At 40.1% G+C, this 13,979-nt stretch overlaps 1 protein-coding gene across 11 annotated transcripts in view; it reads left to right on the top strand.

The window, feature by feature from the left end:
* Positions 1 to 13,979, top strand: part of PUM1 (pumilio RNA binding family member 1) — a 121,752-nt gene that overhangs the window by 24,365 nt on the left and 83,408 nt on the right. For all 11 annotated transcript variants that reach the window (XM_032802226.2, XM_032802221.2, XM_075060812.1 and 8 more), the window contains exon 3: positions 6,079 to 6,147. In XM_032802226.2, coding sequence (XP_032658117.1) covers positions 6,079 to 6,147 — 69 coding nt within the window. The remainder of the gene's footprint in view (positions 1 to 6,078; positions 6,148 to 13,979) is intronic.

Raw genomic sequence — 13,979 nt, 5'->3', positions numbered from 1 at the left:
CATGGAATATTTCTAATAACAAGATGCCGTAGAGTGGTTTCCTCTTCGGTACCAAAGGAGGTGTTTTTACTTGACACATTTCTTAGTCCCCAAAAAGACAGGCTGTCTGAGACCCTTTCTTGATCTCTGCCATCTCAACTACTTTATCTGTAAACCCAAGATTTGCATAGTCACGTTAGCATCTATAATTCCATTCCTGGAAAAATACATTGTTTAGAGCTCTCAACATGAAGAATGCCAGCTTTCATGTGGACATTCATCCTGCTCACGGATGCTTTCTCAGATTCATAATCTGCTCCAACCACTTCTAGTACAGAATACTACCTTTAAGCATTGTTCCTGCCCCAAGGGTCTTGACCCAGGTGTTCTGTCATAGCAGCCTATATCAGATGCTGTGATTTCACGGTCTTCCCCTACATCGATGTTTGTCTTCTTATTGCCAAATCATGCCAAGAGGCCCAATCATTGACTTTGACAATAGTTACAGTTCTTTTTCTCTCTGGAGGCCAGCATACATGCTGACGAATCCATTCTCATCCCTGCACAGACTTGGGACTTCATCAAGGAATCTTTAAATTCCATCACTGCAAGGGCTTATTTGCTGAGAAACATGTTTCAGGGTAAGAATGTTATCATAGACCTGATCTTAACTAAGGCTGTGATTTAATCATTGTTATTTAGTAAAAGTCATGGACAGGTCACAGGTAAGAAACAAAAAATCACAGCCCATGTCCTGTCCGTGACTTATACCAAAATTATATCATATTGACAACCCCTACAGTAAGCTACTTTTTGAACAATTACTTTCTTTCTCCATGTATCTCCTACCCATGAAGGTCGTGTTCCTGGTAGCCATCACCTCAGCCAGGAGGGCTGGTGAGTTTGGAGCGTTGAGGGCAGATGCTTCTTGAATTATATTCCAAAAGGACAAGGTTTCATTACATTGACACCCTGTATTCACCACCAGGTAGTCCAAGTTTCACCCGAAGCAGTCTATCCACTTACCTGTGTTCTTCCCAAAACCTCATGCATCCTCAGAAGAAAGGAGGTTCCATTTGGCGAGCCTTAGCCTTTTACCTGCGGATAACGAAAACAATCAGGAAATCCCCTGCCTAGACTATTTACCATAGCAGAAAGGGTCAGGCTATCTACTCTCAAAGAACTTGAAATGGATCTCGGGCTGTGTTTCACTCTGCTTTAACCTGTCTAATCTTCGCTCTCATCATGGAGTAAGAGCTTACTCCACAGTATCTCAGCAAGCAACATCTATGGTGTCCATTCAAGAGGTGCTTCTGCTTGATATTTGTAAGGCAGCTATGTGGAGCTTTGCCCACACATTTGCTAGACGTTGTGCCTTGGTACGGGAATCCTCTGCTGATGCATCTTTTGGGCTAGCAGTCCTTTGTTTGGCTTTTCAGTCTAACACCTTGCACCCTCCTCCTTTGTGAGTACTGCTTGTCAATTGCCCACAGTGAATTACACACAGGGACCAGCACTAGAAAAAAGAAGAAAAAGTTACTTACCTTATGGGGCCCACTCCTCTTGAAGAACCTCCAGTTACTATCCATTATCTGCTCTTCTTCCCCCCTGCTTCGGATCTTCTCTGATTTGTGGTGGAGAAGGAACTGGAGAGGCTGTTGGTCCACTCCGCCCTCTGTCTCCTCAGGCAGAGGCATGGAATTAGCTGGGGCTCATATGTGGACCAATGGACACTGCTTGCAAAATTCTCCAGCTCCAGGTGCATGGAGTGCATGCGTATCCCACAATGGAATATAGATAGGGGCCACACATCTCAAAGACCCTCCAGTTACTATAAAATAAATAACTTTGTCTTACAGATTTTTTTTTTTTTTTTAAAAGCACTTTAGGAAGAAAGACAGGACAACTGTCCAATTGAATCTGTAAGGAAAATTTAGGTAGGCAGAACATAATACCTAGAACTGGAATTTGGCTAGAATATGAATGTTAACACCTTTTGGTACACTTATAAACATTCTACACATTTTTTCATGACCATGAGAAGTCAGGACCTTTTGTTTTGGGTCTCCTGTACCACAGTATTCTCTGTCATTTGCTGGGGCACCTACTGAATCACTTCTTGGGGTATTTATATTCCTTACATGTATCCTATCCAAGTACTGACCCCAACCCTGCTTAGCGTATATTTAGGATGGGGTCAATACTTGGATAGGATGTATTAAAGCACAAGAAGATACAATTGAAGGCAAAATTATAAATGGTCATGCTGTTTAAATGGCCAGTGAACTGAGAGTTGCAAGTACGGTAGCCTTGGAAATATTGAAAGACATTCATATTTAAACTGCAGCACCATATGATTGATTACTAAGGAATTATATCCTGATTTGGATTTCTGATTTGTGTGAGGAAGCAAGACAGTGGTGGATGTTGAATCTTTTTTAGAACCTTGACATACAGTATTTCAATATGCTGTCCTACTACCCAATTTTTGTCCAGCTAAATTTACTGAATTTTGTCTGAAAAGAGAATAAAGCATGGTAAAAATAACCTCTGAGTTTGGTGCTTGTGAGTAATGGAAATAGTTAGACTTAGTCAATACGTGCTTTGTAAACATAATGGGGTTTTATTTTTTTTGCCATTCCACCCAAATCCTGGTGGTCATATTTGCTGTTTCTATTACGGCCTATTTTTGTGAGGTGGAAAAGTGACCATGAGCTACCACCGAGCTGCTTTTTACCTGTCCCAAAGGAGGATATGAACCTAGGTCTACAGGGGCAACATCCACTAAGCTTCCATCTCTCCCCTCCGCAAAAAGAGAATACAAGTGCTCTCTTACCCTTATGGAGTGGACCCAGAAGAGGCGAAGGAAGCAAGGTTTCTGTCTCCCAATGCTGCTTCTTCCAGCATCTCTCCTTCCAGAGTGGGAAGCCAGGTCCCCAGAGGGTTATCCTGGGCTCCACCCAGGTTATCTGGCCGCCATCTTTCCTTCCAAGGTGACCTTCAGAGCCCAAACCTGGCTGCCTCCTTCCAGAGCAGGGAGCTGGGTCCAGGGAGTTTAGTACTTCTTTTTTTAGGACTTGAGCACTGACGTAAACCCACACATGCATGGCTTTTACTGCATTGCCTTACTTCAATATGCAGCCTGATATTTACACTCAGACTAACTTATTAGCATAAACAGATTAACACAATGTAGTGTATTGGGTTTTGTTAATAATCTGTATTTTCATGTGTTTGAGTGGTCCAGAATTTGGTAAAAATCAGTGTAAAAGAAATAAAACAAAACCAACTAATAGCTTTTGTGAAAACCCAGGATTTTTTGGTAAAAACTGAAAACAAAGTCCGAGGGAATGCTGAAATATTGCTCATGTACCCATCCAAATATCTGGAACCATTTTACTGATTGCCACTTTAATACGCAAGTGTGAACTGTAGAGGCTGATCTGTCTAGTTTGAATCCTGTCAGCTTTGTTGGATTCAGGCATGCATGCGCCTCTGTCCTCCATCCTCTCCAATCCTCCACTCTCACTTCAGCAACCAGCTGCAAACCTTAGGCATTGAGAGATTGTGTGCAAGAGCAAAGCACGCTGAGTTGATCTGTGGTGCAGCACTCGTTTTGATATTCCTCCTCTCGCTCCTGAATCTAGTTTAAATTTTAAAACAATACTGCTTCTTTTGGATCATTAAAAGGTGGTTCAATTTTTAGGCCCAACAACTTTGAAAGGTTAGCACTGCATGCGCATAAGAACATGTTAACTGCTGTGCGTTACACTGGTAATCATTGAGGAAATTGCTAGTTTCTAGTACCTGGTTGTCTGGAATGTCCGATTAGATTATCGAGCCCTATAGCAAACATACACAAGTCACTTTTTCAAGTACACCTCTACCCCGATATAACACGACTCAATATAATATGAATTCGGGTATAACGTGATAAAGCAATGTTCGGGGAGGGGGTGGGGGGACAGGGCTGCACACTCTGGTGGATCAAAGCAAGTTTGATATAACGCAGTTTCATCTATAACACGGTAGGATGTTTTGGCTCCCAAGGACAGCATTATATTAGAGGTAGAGGTGTAGTCTCATTAAACTCAATAAAAATGCTTATGTGAGTTAAGTTGCATGTACCTTTGCAACACTGGACCACATATCTGTTGGTATAGTTGGATTGTTTTGAAGTAAACTGTGTTTATAGGAGAGATTTACCTGTAGTTTAAATGTAAGTTTCTGTGATGACCCTTGCTGGAGTTCAATACGCAATTACTGACTTTCGTATTTTTGCACCAGCGTTAGTGTTAAGTGTATTGGTGCCATAAACAGAGAATATTTTTGACGAGTGATTGTGAGCCAAAAGAAAAGTCAGTATTTTGTTCTCAAAATATAATTTCAAAAGATTTTGTAAATTTGTAGTTCTGATAACTGCCCGTAGAGACACGTTGAAATATTGGAACATCCCTAATATAGACTTATAGAGTACATGTTGTCTTGCTTTTTTCCTTTACCTCACTTTTTCATTTTTAAATCTTTCATTCTGTATTTTGTTTGCAATTATTTTTTTGCCTTTATCCCCTCTCTCCCTTTTCCCTTTAACTCTTTGGATCTTCCTGCTGTAACTTTTTCCTTCTATCAGTTTTTCTTCCCCTCCCCAGCTTTTTGAGATTGATGCATTAAGTCAAGGGAAAACAATATCTGTCTCCCACTCCCCTAGATTCCTCCCTTAATCTCCTCCCGCTGTAGTTCTATGCTCCTAGAGATGAAGTTACAGGGATGTTGAGATTGGCTCTAGGGTTGGCTCCTTCATCTGTAGACAGGCTTCCAAGGGTGGAGTTCCTTAAGGTTGCTGCCACTGCCACCTTTCTTCTTCCTTGAACTTAAGCATGGAAAAAAGGAGGGTGTTTCACAGAGTCAGAGATGATTCTGGATGCTTGTAAGGAGTTGGGCATGAGAAAAATCTGAAAAAACAAGTCTTGGAGCAAAAGTTTGGCGATGTTGACACCTTACATGAGTACCTGTCAGGCCTGTGCTGTCAAGGTTTTTGTTTACATTTTCCGACTTCTAGGGAGGCATTTTATGTGCTGGAAGTCTTGAGACCTCTCTTTGAATCTAGGTTTTGTCACTTACACACCGTGACTTTGGGCAGGTTGCTTCCCTACTGTACTTAGCCTGTCTATCTGCAATATGGAGAGTGATTCCTACTCACCTTTGTAAAGCACTATCAGTTGTATAGATGAAAAATGCTGTGTAAACGCTAAGAAATATTAGAACACTACAAACAGTGCTTTCTGTCTGAATAGTTCTTGTGTTGAAAGCCTTTATTAGTGTTTCACTGTGCAAAACCATTTTTAAACGTTTTGTTTTGGGAGAGGAGTTTTTATTTATAATGTGATTTCCAACTCTTTGATCAGAAGACCTGCTAAGTTGCTAAAGAAACAGTTGGAACTGATTCCTTAAGGCTTATTGTAAATTTGGAGTAGTGTAAGGATGTTCAGAGAATTGGATATTTTTTTTAAAGCTAACATTGTGCATCTGAATTTGTGCTTTCTATCCCTCGCAGACAGAATGTGTGGCACCAGTCTGTGTGGATCAGAAACTCTTTTCAGATAAACTTTATTAAGGAGCCATTGTAGGCTCAGATGGTGAGGTGCTATTTAATGCTGATGATTTTATGTTATATACACTACCAACCTGTTGATTTTAAATGTTTGTGTATTAGTTCAGAATGTCTTTATTCTTCATTGTTTAATACTATGGAGATAACGTTTTCTCATTTTTCATTTGCTTGTGCACAGAGATATTAATACAGCTCTTTTTGCAATATTCATCTCTCTTGTAATAAGGGAAATCATTCTGATTGATCTTAGAGTTGCTTATTTTTACTTTTGACTATGTGTAGAATTGGTAGAAAATATATTCACAACTCTTAAAATCTGGAAGGTAAGTCATATTTTGCACTTAAACAGCCTTGTGATGTACTTTAATAAGAGTAAGGCTCACTGGTATTTTATGTCTGAAAAAATAAATGATAAACTGATTACCTTTTTGTTTGTTATTGGAATGAAATACAGTAATTGCCTCATTTTTCTCCTCCATTTATAATAGGTGCGTTCAATGGATGAACTGAACCATGATTTTCAAGCACTAGCTCTGGAGGGAAGGGCTATGGGAGAGGTAAGTGAAACATCTTTAGAACAGATAGAGTATGTGAGTGTGTGTGGGATAAAGGGAGAAGAGAGCATCATTCTTTCAGAAATGAGAGGTGGATTCTCTTCTCAAAACTACTTCTGCCATTCCTCCCTTGAGGAAGTCCTGCATCATAGCTGTTGCAAAAAGTCTGTTAGGAGGTACTCCAGCCTAGGAGGAGAAACATCTAAGTCCTCCAGGTGTTCTACCATCAGCAAGTAATAAAATAATGGTTGTGCTGAATGGTGGAAACATGAGAATGGAGCTTGCTCAGTTTATGTGAAGGGGTTTATATGATGGGTTTGTCTGCAGTACTGGGGACCTGGAGTTGATGCCCCCAGAGATCCCTTCCAGTTCTGTGGCCTGTGTTCCTATGTCTTGCTACGAGGTATCATATGCTTGTCGCATGTTCCTTTTAGGTATACAGGTAATTAATAGACTACATAACCAAGGCTTTTTTTTTTTTTTTTTTGTCTGTAAGTGCCTGTTCTCCATTTCTTATTATGGGCAGCTTTAGCTATTGTGATGAAGTTTAAAAAGCTATACATGGAGAGCTTGCAGCTTTAAATGAGTTAAACATCTTAACCTCATGCTTCAAAACTGATGGGTGCATATTTCTGTGCAAGTTTACTTAGAACACTGCGAAGGGGCAATGTCAAGGGTGGTACCTGGGGCAAAAAGCAAGATTCCTCCGTCCACTAAAGTAGTCCTTAGTCCAAGAAGTTGTTTGCATAAAAAGTTCTCTTTGTGAGTTTACTAATGCTAGCAGAAGACTTAGAAGGAAAGTTAGCAGGTCTTAAATGAAAAGAAGTAATATTAATTTACTTGTTTCTATCCTAAGAGGAAATGTAGAATTACTAGCTTCAGACATGGTGTGAAATGCAACAATGAAAAGGACCAGTCCAACTTTAAATGTCCATGTTAGATGCAAAACATGTTCTGCTCTCCTGGTCTGTTATGGCTCAGTTTAATATTCCTTCTGCTGTTCACAGGCCAGTTAATTTTCTCTTCTGTCTTGTGAGCTGACTGGCTGGCTCCTCAAGCCAGTAGAATTGTCAGAGTGGATAAAAATCAATGATTTTAAAAAAGAAACAACCCCCCAAAAATACAGGTTTGTTTAGAAATAAATTTGAAACAAACAGTTGTTAAGGCCTGAACTTGATTATAATCCTATTAAAATAATTTAAATTCAATTCAGTTATTCAAGTAGTAAATGTTTGTTGCCAACGTTTTAAAGAGAGTCAAGTTATTGAACAGGTAGAAATGTCTGGTTTAAGGTCCTGGAACCACAGTTTGAAGAGCCAAACCAGTTTTTGACAGCTGTAGGTGCAGAGAGAATATTTATTTTCAGTTCAGTGACTATTTTGATTCGATCACTACTTCATTCAAAGTTGAGAAACCTACTGGAGTTGGAAAAAGCAGGAAAGTCTGTTTCCTCTTCCAATATATGAATAAAAATGGAGGGATGAGGATGGAATCTGCTAATTCTTAAATCTTGAAGGACAGGGTTGTTGGGATAATTTCAGTTTGCTAACTATATAAATAATACTTAGTTTTTAATAAATCAGATTTAAACATAAAACATAGAATCATAGAAATCTAGGGTTGGAAGGGGTCATCAATTCCTGCCTACTGTGCTGGGGACCAACTAAACCTAGGTGTTTTGACAAATATTACATATCTGGCACATTTAAGATAATTTAAAAATGGATTGTGCGTTTTTAATTAAATTCCAGTTTCCATCCAAATGCATCTAATCATTTAATAAATAATCCATCATTCACTGTTCTCTATCATAATGTAAATATTAAGAGTCTGAATAAATATATCTTAAGCTATGAAGTTACTTAAAAGACCATGTATAGATATAGTTTATCCTCCTAATTAGGTGAAAAATTAGTTTAAAGTCTGTATTTAGTTGCAAATCAATATGTTTTAATGATTACCAGCCAATGAGACTCGACCTTTCCTTAGGAAAATAACAAAGAACAGAAGCAAAAAAAGATTAAAATAGATATAAATCAAAGCTTCCTGTTTCTTGATTGAAATCACTCCACCCTGTTATCAGTCTTAATTTTTGTAAAGACAGTGCCATTGCAGTTTACAAAAGAACTTTGCATCGTATGCTATTGTTCTTTATCCATACCAGCTTAGTTTTAGGTGTAATGTATATTTAATTTCTAAAAAAAATCCACATTGCTTATTCCTCAGATTGTAATGCCTTTGATTTCTCTGCTTCCTGGCTGAACAGCTTAGCTATTTGCAGTATTCTTTCACACTCTTTTTGGTTTGCAGTAGGGGAGTATTGCTAGGGAAAGCTTTAACGTATACACTTGTCTCATTGCTGATCATAATGTTCTGTTTAGTACTCACTGTGTTAGGGTCCACAGCCTACCTAGATCTACTGTATCACCTATTATAGGTTGAAAGTTGATTCCCATCTAGTCCCTCTCCAGCCAGGGCAAGACTTTTTCTCTTCAGCACATATTCCAGTCAGGTTTTAAATACCCCAAGCAGTCGGGCTTCTGCCACTTCCCTTAGACTCTTACAGCCCAGTACATCTCCAGAACTTTCTTAACATTCAGTGGAAATTCTTCTATTCTGAAGTTTGTCCTCTTATTACATCTGTAAATAATTCCTTTGCATCCTTAATGTTTGCGCCTTTAACATATTTGTAGACCATTCTCTGTCCCCTCCCTCCTATGTAGGTGCTGCTTAACCAAACTGTGCATGTTTAGTTTTTAACTATTCCTCAGAAGTTGATCACTCCTGCTCTGTATAATTTTAGTTGTGTGATAAATAAAAACAGTTCACCAAGCTTCCCAACTGGTCCCAGCATTCAGTTGCTGGTCAAATACCAGAGTGGGGTTGATGCCTAGTATGAAAGTAGATAGACCTATTCAAAAATAAAACTGCAAAATAGCAGATGATTCAACAGGCTTATGCTCAGTATAGTACTCAAAGAACAGAGCTACACCAAGATAGTTCTTCCAAGGTATTTTCAGTGTAACAAAGCTCTTAAGTGGAAATAAGATAAATCACAAAGTCTGATCCTGTCCTCCTTAGAGGACCTTAAAATATGTTCCAGTGCAAAAAGGCCCCCTGATGAAGTTCCTTGGATTACAAACATCATCCAGTCCATATGAAGCTAATATGTTGAAATCCTGCCCATTCCACCTTGAACTATTGTCCGTATACAGGCCTCCAAAAAGAAGAATACTTGTTCTCCTCAAGCTAAGCCGAAATACTTTGGGTAATATACACAATATTACCAAATCTCTCTTTAGTATAGCCCTGATACATATACATTACAGAAGAGGGAGTTTGTTAGTGTACAATGGCTTCTTTTTTCATTAAATTTATTCTTTCACTAACACAAGGAAGTTTTAAAACATCATTCTCCTTGTCCACACCCATTCTAGTCTGTTGTGGAGACCAGTCCCCTTGAGGGTGTAGATTCCACTGGTGACCCTTTAGTGACGTTCCCATTTTGCTGTGGCAAATGCTACTCTTCAAAATGCGTTTCTTCTTACATTTGGTATGTTTTGAGAAGTGTCGAAGTGCATCTCTGGAGAATGGCCTCTTGTGTAGCCATACACGAGGGATAGCACCAGCCCAAGCTTCTCTTGCACAGCTCCATCATTATACCTGGAGGGACTACCTTGGACCGTGAGAAGTATACTTCAATCTGTACAGCCCATTCAGTCCTTGGCTTTTGCTGAGAATCCTGAAGTGTTGATACTGGCTGTTCTTTCCAACCAGTTCCCAATAGGCTACCAGACTTATTTGACATACTGGGTAAAAGGTGTTTAGCAGCCTATTGTAGCTATTAGGGCATGTCTATACTACCCGCTAGGTCGGCGGGTGGTGATCTATTGGGGATCGATTTATCGCATCTTGTCTGGACATGATAAATTGATCCATGAATTGACTTCCGTACTCCACCTCAGCAGGAGGAGTAAGCAGCGTCGATGGGGGAGCCGCGGCAGTCAACTCGCCACCTGTGAGGACAGCCAGGTAAGTCGAACTAAGATACTTCAACTCACATAGCTGAAGTTGCGTATCTTAGATCGATTTCCCGCCCCTGGCCTCCCCCCAGTGTAGACCAGCCCCACTATCAAGTTGGGATGGGTTTAAACCAGCTGATTTGAATTGCAAAAGCTTAATAGGTCATTACAGATTCACTGACCCAGCCCCTAAAATGCTTGTTTTTAAGAGTCATGTGATTGGATGCTATCTTCTCAGTTGCTAAATTCAATCTTCCCAGGAATGGTGATCCCTCTTTGGGAGTCTGTAAATGGCTGTTCTTCCCCATCCCTTTGCAGATGTTTAATGACATAGGATAAAAAACGCATGTTTGTAGTTCCATACAGTACTAATTTAAAACAAAATATTGCTTCTTCCTGAATTACACCATCTCTGTGTGTTTTAAACTTGCTGTGTTAGTGACTTTCGCATGACTATTTTGAGGTCTGGTCCCTCCATCCACTATTTGCAAAGGTCAGGAAGCAGTGTTGGGCAGGCGCTCTGAGTAGAGTTCTTTCCCATTTTGCAAGACACATCTGACCAAATTGTGCTATTTGGTCATAGGCCCACGATGGCTCTGTGTAGAACCTCTCTGACTTATGAGGAGCGCAGGGAAGTAATGCTTAAGAAGGTACATCCCACCCAAGCAGACTGGCGTGCCAGAGGATGGTGCAGGCTGATCCAGTCTCTCAAGGAAAGAGGTTCATGGTCCTAGCTCCTTCCCAGAATCCTTGGGGCATCATGTACCCCTTAGGCACACGCCAGTGGCATGTACAAGAGGGTATGAGGAAGGCTCCTTACATGCTCCTTTCTCCACTTGTGAAACTATCTGATCCTTTAACAGGAGGGTAAGGTTAAGTCCTGAGAGTCCATACCTTTAGGAATCTAGATATTTGGCTTTTGCCGCAGGAATGAATCTCTGTCATTTAACTCCTTCATCTACTCTGTTTGATTGAGCAGTTTGCTCACTTTACAGCCACATCGTTACCAAAGCAAATGATGTGATGTTCGATGTTGGTGATTCTTGTGTCTAGCTTATCTATAACTTGTTTTTAGCACAGTCGATGCTTTTTCTTAGCTGCTTTTTTTTCTTGTGCTGATCTAGTTCTGATTACATTTTTCCTGCCTTGACAGAAAAGCTGGAACTGAATGCAAATTAGATCTGTCTCTCTGTTTTCTCCCATCCCTTCTGTAGTCAGATTCTTTGGAATCTAGAGAATATCAGTTCACTTGGTTGCAGTGAGTATTGAGAGGGGAGTCCAGGAGGCGTGTTTTGGCTTTAAAGCTCGATAGTTGTGTTCCCGGTTGGCTTCCTTGTCCTTATTCTACATATTGTTTGCATCTGTGCATGTTTTTCAGCTATTAAACTTTTCTTGAGTGTAACCATGCTGAAAATTTGAAGACTTTAAAACAACATAAGAATACTTCCATGCCAGCGTTTCCAGCTGTACATTGGTTTATCAAAAGGCCAAAACATGCTTATTGTCTTACAAAACAATGTTTGAAGATTCTTAGAAGACCAATTAAAAACTTATGCTATTTGGAGACAGTTGTGGCAGTGAATGATAAACTAGAACTGATAAATATTTGCATGTAAATAAAGATTAAACAACTTGAATTTGAGATGTTAGAACTTCTGAATTTAAAAAAATCCAGCAAACCTTGCCACCCCCAGAAAAAAAGAATATCTTTCTTCTCCTGCTGTCCCCCCCACCCCACCAACAACCAAAACCAGTTCTGATCTTCTAAAATCTTTGCAACCTGGATTTTAAAAGTAGCTGCGGAGGATATTATGGATGATCCCTCTGGATTTAAGAGCATTCTGAATGCTCCAGAAGAAAACCCATCAAAAGCTATAGGTGAGTAGTCCACCTTAAAATTACATGATCAGAGAAAGAAGAACCATGTTTGAGAGCCTCCCTTTTTCTGTACCTATCTGTCAAGATCATGCTTATTTATATTCCTCCTCCTGATCCCCAGACATGAAGCTTGTGACCCAGGTGAAAAGTCATTCCCCAGTGCCATTAAGGATCACCTTGGAGAAAACAATCTTCTCTTCTGCTTAGCAAGGTCCTAATTGTGCAGTGTGATCCGTATGAGCCAGGCCTCGCACATGTGTGAAAGCTCATTGCCACTAGGACGGCACTCCCACAGGTCAGATGATAGATTAAGGCCTTAGTTTGCGGTACTGTTGACTCAAGACAGTGGAAGAAGGAATGATAAAAGACCCATGTTACTAAGGGCTCTGAAGACTCGACTTGGAACTGCTGATATCCCTTGCATGTGATATGAAAAATCTCAAAGATGAATTACTGGAAGTGAGGACATATATAGATTTATTTTAGTGCATCATTTGGTTAAGATGTTTGTCTTCAGTGAAGAGCACAGACACTTGGAGGATATATACTGAGACCAAGGAAACACCTGTGCTACACCTCTATTTGATATCTGGTCATATTAGTCAGTTGACTAAAAATCTAAGAACATTCCTGTGTATGTTCATGTTACAAACTCTTAATTTGGTGCTGAACAATATTTTTGAGGAAATAGGTTGTCAGAGAGTGGTGGTTTCCGTCCTAACCCTCCAAATGGTGGTTTTCTTGTTTGTTTTTTTCCCCAAGTGCTAAGGTCTCTATAAATAAGTTTGTAATCTGACAACGTCTTATGTTAGTAAGGATGTCTGTAGGAATTTCATAGTGCGCTGTTCAGACATTGAGCTAGTCCACATATTGATTTGTGAGGTTTGAGAGAGGGGGGGGGTCACTTCAATTTTCTCTTTCTAGTCAAAGCAAAGACTAATATTTGCTATCACTGCTCTTGTTTACCTAGTCATATCTGGACACAAAATTCCCTCCCCTATGTTTGTGCTTCCTTTTCTCACCCACTGGGTTTGGTGCAGCAGTTTCCCAGCTCAGTTCTTAGAGGTACGCCTCTACCCCGATATAACGCAACTTGATATAACACAAATTTGGATATAACGCCTTAAAGCAGCGCTCCGGGGAGGTGGGGCTGCGTGCTCTGGCAGATCAAAGCAAGTTCGAGAGAACGCCATCATAACAATAAAGGGAAGGGTAACAGCCCTCCTGTATCAATACTGTAAAATCCCTCCTGGCCAGAGGCACAAAAATCCTTTTACCTGTAAACGTTAAGCTCAGGTAACCTGGCTGACACCTGACCCAAAGGACCAATAAAGGGACAAGATACTTTCAGATCTTAGGGGTGGGGTTTTGTTTGTGCTCTTTGTTTTGGTGGTGGTCGCTCTTGGGACTAACATCAATCCATGTTCTCCAAATCTTTCTGAACAAATCTCTCATATTTCAAACTTGTAAGTAACAGCCAGGCAAGGCGTGTTAGTTTATCTTTGTTTCTCAACTTGTGAATTTTACCTTTGCTAGAGGGAAGTTTATCCCTGTTTTGTTGTAACTTTGAAACTAAGGCTAGAGGGGGTTCTTCTGGGCTCTTTGAATCTGATTACCCTGTAAAGTTATTTTCCATCCTAATTTTAGAGAAATGATTTTTACCTTTTCTTTTTAATAAAATCCTTCTTTTAAGAACCTGACTGACTTTTCCATTGTCCAAAGATCCAGGGGTTTGGGTCTTTGATCACTTTGTAACCAATTGCTGAGGATATTATTCTCGAGCCTCCCAGGAAAGGGGGTGTAAGGATTTGGGGGGATATTTTGGGGGAAGAGGAACTCCAAGTGGTCCTTTCCCTGTTTCTTGTTAAATCACTTGGTGGTGGCAGCATACCAGGTCTTTAACCTACGCTAGTAGAAATAAGCTTGGGGGGGGGG

Source organism: Chelonoidis abingdonii, chromosome 25 (genome assembly GCF_003597395.2).
Source record: "Chelonoidis abingdonii isolate Lonesome George chromosome 25, CheloAbing_2.0, whole genome shotgun sequence".
Lineage (NCBI taxonomy): Eukaryota > Metazoa > Chordata > Testudines > Testudinidae > Chelonoidis > Chelonoidis abingdonii.
This window is presented reverse-complemented; position numbering and strand designations above follow the sequence as displayed.